This window comes from Micromonas pusilla (genome assembly GCF_000151265.4).
Source record: "Micromonas pusilla CCMP1545 genomic scaffold MICPUCscaffold_5, whole genome shotgun sequence".
Lineage (NCBI taxonomy): Eukaryota > Viridiplantae > Chlorophyta > Mamiellophyceae > Mamiellales > Mamiellaceae > Micromonas > Micromonas pusilla.
The window spans coordinates 166364-177105 of NW_003315886.1; the positions used below are offsets into that span (position 1 = coordinate 166364).

The 10742-nt window shown below is 69.0% G+C and overlaps 3 protein-coding genes across 3 annotated transcripts; 2 read left to right on the forward strand and 1 right to left on the reverse strand.

Moving 5' to 3' along the window:
• Nucleotides 1-101: 101 nt before the first annotated feature.
• MICPUCDRAFT_57780 (uncharacterized protein) lies at nucleotides 102-5243 on the forward strand (the record flags this gene model as incomplete). Its single annotated transcript, XM_003058320.1, has 5 exons — nucleotides 102-584; nucleotides 710-899; nucleotides 1084-1696; nucleotides 1801-2012; nucleotides 2117-5243. The coding sequence occupies 5 exons, from the start codon at nucleotides 102-104 to the stop codon at nucleotides 5167-5169; spliced, it is 4551 nt and encodes a 1516-aa protein (XP_003058366.1). The 3' UTR covers nucleotides 5170-5243.
• Nucleotides 4462-7726, reverse strand: MICPUCDRAFT_57781 (uncharacterized protein; the record flags this gene model as incomplete). Its single annotated transcript, XM_003058673.1, has 1 exon — nucleotides 4462-7726. One exon carries the CDS (start codon nucleotides 7724-7726, stop codon nucleotides 5240-5242), a length of 2487 nt encoding a protein of 828 aa, XP_003058719.1. The 3' UTR covers nucleotides 4462-5239.
• A 1245-nt stretch (nucleotides 7727-8971) lies between these two features.
• On the forward strand, nucleotides 8972-10636 carry MICPUCDRAFT_2158 (uncharacterized protein; the record flags this gene model as incomplete). The annotated part of the gene is made up of 2 exons (XM_003058321.1): nucleotides 8972-10080; nucleotides 10264-10636. Coding segments are annotated over 2 exons (1482 nt in total), but the record flags the coding sequence as incomplete, so codon positions are not given.
• Nucleotides 10637-10742: the final 106 nt, after the last annotated feature.

The following is a 10742-nucleotide window of genomic DNA, read 5'->3' on the forward strand; positions in this document are numbered from 1 at the left end:
TACCCGCGCGAGACGATGCCCGCGCTCGGACGCCGCCGCGCGCCGCGGTGAGGCGAGACGACGCGCCGCCGCGAGAGCGACCGGAACGGAAGACGCCGACGATGACGACGAGGCCGCGGGGAATCACGACGTCGGCTCGACGCCGCGGCCTCGCCGCGCTCGCGACGACGCTCGTCGCCGTCCTCCTCTCCGCGTCGACCGCGCACGCGCAGACGCCGCCGCCGCCGCCGCCGCCGCCGTCGCCGCCCCCCGTGGGCGCGGTCGTCAGCACCGGCCTCGTGCTCACCGCGACGCCGACGTGCGCGCTGTCGGACGGCACCACGACCGTCACCGTCACCGCGCGCGACGCCCCGACCGGCGCTCTGACCTGCCGGTTCATCGACTACGCGATCGCGCTGACGTTCTACGAGGCCGCGACGTTGGTCGCGACGACGTCCGCCGCGTACGTCGCCGCGGACGCGGCCGCGGCGCAGCAGGAGGCGTCCATCGGCTTCGTCCCTGACGAAGCCGCGGCGACGAATCAGGCGCGTCCTCGCTCATCATCGCACCGGTCCCCATACGACGCCGTTCGCGATGTGAACGCCGTTCCTTGAGAACTTTCGCCGGCGCCCTCTCCATCGCTCTCGTCCAATGAAACCTCCACGTCATCAAACTACTCACCAATCACATCACTTCCCGCCGCGTCGCCCGCCGATCGAGCGCCCCTCAGACCGCGTACGACGCGTGGGTCGCGGCGCAAGCCGCGGAGCAGGCTGCGTACGACGCCGCGCTCCTCGCGACGACGATGGCGACGCCGGTGGACGCGACGACGGTATCCGTCACGACGGACGCGACGCCGATCACGACGGCGACGTGCGTCGTCCCCGCGGGCGACGGCGGGCTGCTCACCGTCGGCTTGGGTGCGTTTTCTGTACACTGGTCCCCGTACGACCGCGTCGGCGTGGTGAACGCCGTTCCTTAAGGACTTTCTCTCCTGGCGATGCTCTGCGCCCACCCCTCGGTTTCGATCCCCGCCCTCGGTGCCTTTCAACTCCGCTTCTGACGCCTTTCAACTCCACCCCGACATTCGCTCGTACGTCGCAGTCAACGACGGCGGCGCGGAGGGATCCACGGACGACCCGACCGAGCACTACCCGATCAGCGCGTCGCAGGCGACGCAGGTGAGCTCGACCGCGCGCGTGCGCCGGATGGGGCTGACGTCCGCGTCGCCGCTGTCCGGCCCGAGCACGGGGGCGACGGAGGTGACGATCGTCGGCGACGGGTTCGAGGCGCCGATGACGTGCGATTTCTACCGCGACTCGACGCCGACGTCGACGACCGCGACGGTCGTCAACTCGACGCATCTGACGTGCGTCACCCCGACGGGCAGCGGGAAGGTCACGACGCACGTCACCTTCGCGGACGCGTGCGCGCTGTCGTTCGATTTCGTGTACTACACGGCCCCGGAGGTGCTGGCGGTGTCGCCAGGGAGCGGCCCGCGTTTCGGCGCCACCGCGATCACGGTGTACGCCACGAACTTGTACTTTTTGTCTCAGTACCCGTCGTACACGACGCCCAAGTGCTCGCTCGGACAAGCCGGCGACGCCGAGGTCGGCTCCGCGGTCGCGTACTTGGACGGCGTCTTATCGTCCGACGGCGCGAGCGTCGTGTGCACGACCCCGAGCACGTACATCGACGACGGCGTGCACGTCGTAAGGTGCGTTCTATACAAAAGTTTTTCACCCATCGCCCGGTTTCAACAGTTGATCGCGTCTCCTTTCAACTGACCGATGAACTGTTTTTGTATGGAATGGCCCTAAGGCTCTCGTTCAACGGGCAGCAGTACACTGCGACGACGGCGGCGGACGCCTCTGTCGTGTCGTTCAACGCGTCCGGGCCTCTGATTCGAATGACGGACGTGGTGTATCACGTCCCGGAGAGCGAGGGCGTCGTCCAGGTCGGCGTCGAGCTCGTCGGCACGAGCGTTCTGAACGTCAGCGTCCAAGTCGCCGCGAGCTTCGGCGGGAACTCGGGTGCGTTCTATACAAACGTTTTTCACCCATCGCTCGGTTTCAACACTTGATCGCTTCCCCTTTCAACTGACCGGTGAACTTCTTTTGTATGGAATGGCCCTCAGTGTTACCCGGAGAGGCCACGGACGAGGGGATCCAGCTCACGACGCACGCGGCGGCGGAGAACGACAACAACGACGCGCACTGGAGCACGCGGGACTTCGACGTGTACAACGTGTCGTTGGAGTGGGCCGCGAACGTCGTCGGGAGCCAGAGCATCATGGTGTGGATACGAAACGACACGATATTCGAAGCGTCGCTCGAGGCGCTCACGCTGACGCTGCGCGACGCCGTGAACGCGGACGTGGACGCGTCGGGTCGCGATAACTCGGTCGTCACGATCGCGGACGACGACTCGGCGCCGCTCGTGCACGCGAGGGAGTACAACGTCGTGTACTGGCTCAACTCATCCACGACCGGGGTGGTCCCCGTGGACGTCGTGTCCGGCGACGCGGCGCTCGTCGCGACGGTGAATTACACAGTGACGGGCGGCTCCGCGATTCTCGGGACGCATTACGAGACGCAAACCGGGCAACTCACGTGGGCGGCGCACGACAGAGCGACGAAGTACGTGGACGTCGCGCTGCTGTGGGCGAACATCCCGTTCGAGGCTGAGCTCACGCTGGGGGTCTATTTGACGCCCATCTCGAACGCGCGCGTCGCGACGGATCAGGCGACGGGCGCGTCGGCGTCGGCGGCGTTGTTCGTGTACGGCGTCGCGGAGGGCGCGTGCCCGCCCGGGACGAAACGCACGGACTCCACCGGTTTCATCGCGCCGAGCCCGCCGCCGATGCCGAGCCCGCCGCCATCGCCGCCGCCCGCGCCGCCGCCGCCGCCCGCGAACGCGGACGCGGACGCGGAGATGTACAGCATCACGCCGTACGTCCAACCCGCCGCCGTCGCGGACCCGACGACGGGCGCGCTGACGACGCCGCCGGAGACGGCGCTCGCGCTCACGCCGGCGTTCGCGCCGTACGTGTACGCGTACGACGTGTACGTGGACAACGCGTACGACAGCGTGCGGATAGAGTATCAGTCGAGGAGCGCGACGGCGACGTATTCGTCCGTCGCGAGCGCGTATACCGCGGCGACGGCGCCGGCGACGACGGCGCATTTGGACTTATCCGGCGGGCGGAGAAAGACGAAGAGGAGGAGGAGGAGGAATTTACTCCAGTCGTCCACGCTCACGCAGTCGTTCCCTCTCCAGGTGGGCACGACCGTCGTGACCTGGGTCGTCCTCGCCGCGGACGGGGTCACGACGCAGAACTACACGCTCAGCGTGCGTCGGTACTCCCCGACGACGGCCAACTACGTCTCCGCGTTTTCGTTGCTCGCGGGAACGTTCAACGCGACGGATTCGACGACGACCTACGCCGCGGTGACGTTCAACGAGACGTTCTCGCAAGACGTGACGCAGTACTACCTCACCGCCGCGTTAGCTCATGACGTCACGACGTTCACCGCCGCGATCGGGTTCGTCTCGAGCTCGGAGGTGTTGCTCGCGACGATGGCGCTCTCGCCGATCGCAAACGTGAGCGATCCGCAAATCACGACGCTGGACCCGTCGACGGCGTCGTCCACGTCCGCGATATCGCTGTCGAAGTACGCCCCGGACACGGAGACCGTGACCGTGCGAGTGCTCGCGAACGACGGACTGAGCGCGCGGGAGTATCACGTGCTCGTGCAGCGCGCGGCGCCGTCGTCGCCGCCGCCGCCGCCGCCGCCGCCGCCGCCGCCGAGCCCGCCGTCGCCGCCGCCGCCGAACGGGTCGCCGCAGCCGCCGCCGCCGCCGCCGCCGCCGCCGCCGCTTCCATCTCCGCCGCCGTCGCCGCCGCCGCCGTCGCCATCTCCCTCGCCGCCGCCGCCGCCGCCGTACGCGCTGCCGACGTCCCCCGCGGACTCGTCCTCGTGCACGCACTGCGCGGCGGGGACGTACCAACCCTCCCCGGACCAGGCGAGCTGCGTCGACTGCGCCCCCGGGTACGTCGTCGCGACGACCCGGGCGCTGGCGTGCGACGCGTGCGCGCCGGGGACGTACGCGAACGTCGCGGGAATGAGCGCGTGCTCGGCGTGCCCCGTCGGGTCGTACGCCGCGGCGAGCGCGTCGACGATATGCACGCTCTGCGCGAGCGGGTTCACGACGTCGGCGGCGGGCGCCGCGTCGTGCGACGTCGCGGAGACGACGACGGATCTGACGAACCCCACGGTGTACTACGTCCGCGTCACCGCGGGGGTGTGGTTCTCCGGGGTGAGTTCGAGCGTGAGCGCGGGAGTGGGCGGGCTCGCGGCCGCGGTTGGGGTCTCCGCGAGCGACAGAGACGCGTTCGCGTACACGCTGACGTCCGACGCGGCTGGGAAATTCGACGTCGAAGAAAACCTCGTGTCGGTGGCAAACGTGACGATACCGGGCAGCGCGGTGTACGAGGGGCGACGGCGGTCTCGATCTCGGCGAAGAAGAGCGCTGCTCGCGGAGCAGCTCCTGGTCGACGGCAAGGCGTGTCAGAACGTCGCGAACTGCGTCGCCGCCGCGCAACTCGAGGTGGTCGTCGTGGCCACGTACGAGACGCCGACGGGAATTTACGTCGCGGATTCCGAAGTCGACGCCAACGTCACCGCCGCGAAGGCGAAGGCGTCGAGCAAAGTCGCCGCGCTGCTGGCCGATCCGTCGAGCTTCTTCCCGTTCACGCTGACGTCGCTGGGGCCGGGCGTTACCGTGTCGATCGTCGGCGACGTCGTGCTGAAGGACGTCGAGCCGGCGGAGGAGACGGCGTTTCAGGACATCTTCGAGCGTTACGGGATAAACTCCGTCGCGTTTTTCTTCGCGTGTTTATTCGTCTGCTTCGGCGCGTGGCTCGCCCCGAAAGCGTTCGCGCGGCTCAGGGCGGCGTGGGCGGCGCGCTCGGTGCGACGGCAGGTGCGCTTCCACGCGTTGGGGAAGGCGGAGTGGGGGTCTCTGCGGCCGGAGATGCGGTCGATGACGACGCGCGCGCTCGCCAAGCTGGCGAGGTACAAGCGCCTGCGCGACCAGACGAATTTGGAGAAGATGTGGTCGAGGCGGGTGTTCGGGGATAAGAAGTCCACGCGGGTGAAGGACCAGGAAGCGGAGCAGTTCCTGTAGCGTAGTAGGTCCGACGTGTGCGTGCGTAGTACGCTTAGATTTTTTCTTTAACACGCATTAGCGCTTTACTTCACGCGACTCCTATTCCAGAGAACGCGGCGCCAGCCTTGGCGAGGACGTCGCCGGTCCATCGGCAAAACGCCAGAAACGCGGGGCGCAGCGCCCCCCCCTCGATGCACGCGGTCACCGCGGTGATGATCACCCCCACGATCGTGAACATCAGCGCGTACAACGACATCGTCTCGTAGTTTCGCTGCATTCGGACCTCCACGCCAGCCTGTAAGAGTCCCGTGGTGCGTTGCAGCGCGTTCGAGAGAATCGCCGCGCGCTCCGCGACGCTCTGAATCGTGCTCACCGCGGGATCTAATCGCTTCCGCACGAACGGCGGAAGGAACCGGACCTCCCCGCCCACGGGGCTGTACTCCGCCTCTTCGAACCGCGTGTTGATGATGTCCACGTACGCCTCCACGAGCGCGGCCTCGCTCTTCGCGCGCGCGAGCTCCCTCGCCGTCGCCTGCTCGAGATCGGAGATGGTCTCGAACAACGCCTGCTGCCGCTTGGCGCGCTCCAACCTGTGCTTCATCCTCTCGATGAAGTTACCCTTCTTCGCGCCCTGGTTCATCCGCGTGAGCTGCCTCGAGACGGACGTGTACTGGTCGTTCAGCTTAGACAGCGTCGGGTACCTCGCCTTCGCCGCGGGCAGCCGCGCCAAGATCAGCAGCCGGTACTGCTCGATGGTGAGAAATCGTTGGAGCTGAAACGCGGCTTGCACGACGGAGGCTTTTCTCGGCGTCAACAGCAGACACTGCATCCCGCCCTCCTGGTCGATGTGGTAGTTGGCGTAAAACCGCGTGTCCGAGCCCGCGGACATCGCGACGATCCGCGAGTGCTCCATCTGCGTGCTCCACGTCCGCCACTCCGGTAGCCTCGACGCGGGGCGTTCGTTTTTCTTTTGCGAGTCGCCGTTTTCACTCTCCTTGATGGTCTTTTCCTCTCTGCGTCGCTTGCTCTTCTGCTGCTTCTGCCACTCCTCCGTGCCGAACGCCGCGGACGGAGCCTTCTTCGCCTTGCTCTTCTTGTCGCTCTTCTCCTTCTTCTTCTCCGTCCCGTCCCCCCCCTCGCGTATCCGCGCGACGACGGAATTTCCCCCCCAGACCTCCTTCGTCGTCGCCGCCGCCGCCGCCGCCGCCGCGCGACCGTCGTTCACGCCGTCGGCGTTCAACACCACGTCGTGGCACTCCTCCTGCACCGCGCTGACGACCGCGCTGTTCGTCGCGTGCGTCACGACGCCGCCGGCGCCCATCACCGCGAGCCGAGCGTCCTCCGCCGCGCGCGCGCCCATCGGATCCGCGCAGTCCTCCGCCGTCATCGCCGGCGAAGAGTGACCGTTCGCGTTCTCGCGCGCCCCCGATTCAACGCGATTCAAAACGTCGTCCTCGTCCACGCTCTCGTCGATGCTGTCGTTCAGCTCCCCCGCGACGATGTTATCCTCCAGCTCCGCGATCGAGACGAGCAGTTCCTCCCTCGCGAGCGACTTTTCCGTCTCCTTCATCGTCGCCTCCGCGAGCTCCGCCGCGGTGACCCGGTCCTCCCACTTCACCGACCGCGTGACCTGGTCGAGCTCCGTCCACACGTCGCTCTCGTCCACGAACGGCTCGGCGTGCCGCGCGAGGACGTGGCAGCACAGGAACACGCGGCCCGGGACTTTCGCGAGCCACCCGGGGGGCAGGAGCCACTGCCACGGGCGGCACGGCGCGTCCACGGCTTCGTCCGGATTGCCCGGCCCGCTCAGCGTGAGCGTGTCGAACTCCGAGAATCGCTGCAGCCGGCAGTAGTACCCCTGACCCAGGCGCAAGGTCACGTCCGACCACCCGCGCTCGACGCGGTCCAGGATCGTCTGCTGCTTGTCCGGCTCCACGGTGTAGTGCGCGAGCAGCGCTTCCATGCACTCGCGGTCGTGCTCCGCCTCGCTTCGGCTCACCTTGGTGTCTTGCGATTCCGTGCGCATCCAACCGATGTGCAGCACCTCGCCGCCGAGGGGCTGGAACGGCCGCGACTGCGTCTCGTCCGACAGCGCTCGTCTCAGCCCGAGCCCGCGATCGACGCGGTCGCGATCGCTCAGGTCGCACGACAGCGCGCCGTCCTCGTCCGCGTCTTCCACGAACGGCGACGAGCCCTGGAGCTCGAACACGCTGGAGGATCTCCTGCCGCCTCCGAAGACGGGACGCGCGCGTCGGCCGAGCGCGGTCGGCGGCGACAGGATCCTATCGCGTCGAGGGAGGGACCTTCTGGACGCGCCGCCGAGCGCGCCGGGCGTCGGCGTCGGCGCGAGGAGACCCATCGTCGTTCCCGCGCGGTCGTCGTTAACGTCGTCGAGGGACGGACGCGCGCGGACGCGTCGTCTCGAGATGGACGATGAGATCGATGATGACGTTGGCGTCGTCTCGGACGGAGAATGCGCCGGCGCGGCGACGCGACGCCTCCTCGCGCTCGCGCGGCGGCGCCACGGCGCGATCGGCCGCGGCGCCGCGTGCGGCGCCAGCAGCGCGGCCGCCATGGCGTTAGCGTCGTCCCTCGCCGGGATCCGCGCGCGAGGTCGTTCGGAGCCGGCGCGCGCGGGCGAGAATGTCGTTATCTGTGCCGAAGTGCCTTCCAGGTTGGAAGATACGGCGCTCGGGAATTGTTAGTCGCGAGTTTCCCGCGAAATTTCATCTCGGCAGCTGTTGACCGGCGTCCGCGATGAACAGTAGGCTTGAAAATGTTCGCGCCGTTTCGAATCGCGCACTTCACCGAGCGACATCCGATGAACCGTCCGCGAGCGCCCGTCTCCATCTCTTCTGCTGCGTGCGAGAGTTTCTTCCCGTCGCGCGTCCTCGTCGACGCCATCCCCCGCGCGCGACGGCACGACCCGCGGCGACGCGTCGACGGACGCCTCGGCGCGCGCGCGGCGGCGGCGGCGGCGGCGGCGAGGAGGAGGAGGAGACGACGCGCGTCGCGTCGCGTCGCGTCGAGGGCGATGGACTACGACGCGATCAACGCGCGCGCGCTCGCGCCGAAGCGGAGACGGCACGACCACGAGGCGGACCACGATCGCGGCGGCGGCGGCGGCGGCGACGACGACGATCGCGATCTCGCGCGCCGCGCCGCCCACCGCCGCGGGTTCCACGGCGACGGACTCGACGGGCTCGACGACGACGGCGACGACGACGACGACCCGAGAGACGTCCTCTCGAGGGACTTCGCGCGATGGAGCGAGGAGCAGCTGCGCGATTTCCTCGAGATGAAAGACGTGCCGCACCGCGCGGACGATTCGCGCGTCGTCCTCCTGAACAAAGCCGTGGACGCGGAGCTGGGGGTGGCGCCGAGCGGCGGCGGCGGCGGCGGCGGCGGCGACGACGACGACGAGGTCGACCCGTTGGACGCGTTCATGGCTGGCGTGGCGGAGGAGACGAAGCCCGCGCCGTCGACGTCGCGGCGCCCCGCGGCGGCGGCGGTGGCGACGACGACGACGACGGCGAATCGACGCCCGAACGCCGCGAACGAGGACGAAGACTTCGACCCGATCGAGAGCTTCCTCGCCGCGCGCGACGCCGCGGGCGCGCGGAAGACGAAGACGAACGCCGCGACGCGTAGCGCGAACCGCGGGCCGAGCCTCGGCCTCGGCGCGAAACTTCTCGCCAAGAGCGGGTTCAAAGTCGCGGACGCGGACGCGCTGGCGTACGACTCCGACGACGACGTCTACGCCGCGGCGGCCGCCGCGGACGCGGACGCGGACGACCGCGACGGCGCGGGGGTCGACGATCGGAGGACGATCGAGCCGCTCGGGAGGGTCGACCACGCCGCCGCCGCGTACGCGCCGTTTCAAAAAAAATTCCACCCTCGCGACAACCCCGACGTCGCGGCGTGGTCGGAACGCGACGTCGAAGCGAGACGACGCGCGCTGGACGTGCAGATCGTCGGTCGAGACCCGCCGCGGATGATCGAGCGGTTCGGGCAGTGCGGCGGCGTCGACGCGGTGACGCTGCGGACGTTAAAACAGCGAGGGTACGAGTCGCCGACGCCGATTCAGGCGTGCGCGTTGCCCGCGCTCCTACGCGGGCGCGACGTTCTCGGCATCGCCAAGACGGGCTCCGGGAAGACCGCGGCGTTCCTCATCCCCGCGACGCACCACTGCCTCGCGCAGCCGGAGATCGCGAAAGGCGACGGACCGATCGTGTTGACGCTCGCGCCCGTCCGAGAGCTCGCCGCGCAAATCGTCTCCGAGGCGCGACGGTTCGGCAAACCGCACGGCGTCCGCGTCGTCGGCGTCTTCGGCGGCGCGTCGAAGCAGGACCAGTTCAAAGACCTCCGCGCGGGCGGCGAGATCGCGATCGGCACCCCCGGGCGCGTCGTCGACCTGTGCAAGACGAAAAACGGCCTCTCGTTGACGCGCGTCACGTTTCTGGTTCTGGACGAGGCGGACAGAATGCTCGACCTCGGGTTCGAGGCGTCCGTGCGGTCGATCTGCGACGCGATTCGACCGGATCGGCAGGCGGCGATGTTCAGCGCGACGATGCCGCCGCGCGTCCGCGGGCTCGTGCGCGACGTCCTGACGGGCAACGGCGAGGGAGAAGAAGGAGGAGGAGGAGGAGGAGGAGGAGGAGGAGGGGGGTGGCTCACGATCACCGTCGGTCGGCCCGGCGGCGCCAACGCGGACGTCGCGCAGACCGTGGACGTCGTCGCGCCCGGCGAGGCGTCGCGCGTCGCGTGGCTTCGCGAGAGGATCCACGCGTTCGTCGACGAGGGGCAGGTGATCGTGTTCGCGAGCCGGAAGCAGGCGGTGGACGACGTCGTCGCGACGCTGCGTGAGGCGGGCGTTCGCGCGGAGGGCGTCCACGGCGACATGGATCAGGCGCGTCCATGTTTACACTGGTCCCCATACGACCCCGTTCGCGTGGTGAACGCCGTTTCTTGAGGGTTTTCTCTCCCGGCGCATCTCTCCGCCCAATCCCGACACGCCTCGACGCCTTTCGACTCCGCTTCTGACGCCTTTCGACTCCACCCCGACGTCTGTCGCTTCGCGCGGACCTTCGACCCTCAGGCGTCGCGGCAGAGGGCGCTGTCGGCGTTCAAAAAGGGCGACGCGCACGCGCTGGTCGCGACCGACGTCGCCGCGCGCGGGCTCGACATTCCGTCCGTGCGGACCGTGGTGTCGCTGCACCCGCCGCGGGACGTCGAGTCGCACGTGCACAGGATCGGGCGGACGGGACGCGCGGGGGACACGGACGGACGCGCGTTCACGCTGGTGGACGCGTCCACGCCGGGGAAGTTTTTGAGCGACTTGGTTCAAAACTTGCGAGGCGCGGCGCAGCACGTCAGCGGCGCGTTGCTGAAGCTGACCGCGCGACGCGGCGGAGGGAAAGGTGGCGGCGGCGGCGGCGGCGGCGGCGGCGCGCGGTCGAAGGTTGGCGGCCTGGGCATCGGATTCTCCGGCGGCGGCGGCGGCGACGACGAGTTGACGCGGTCGTACGACGCCCGGAAGACCGCGGAGGCGGCGGAGGCGAGCGGGTCGATCCCGCCGCCGCCGCCTCCCG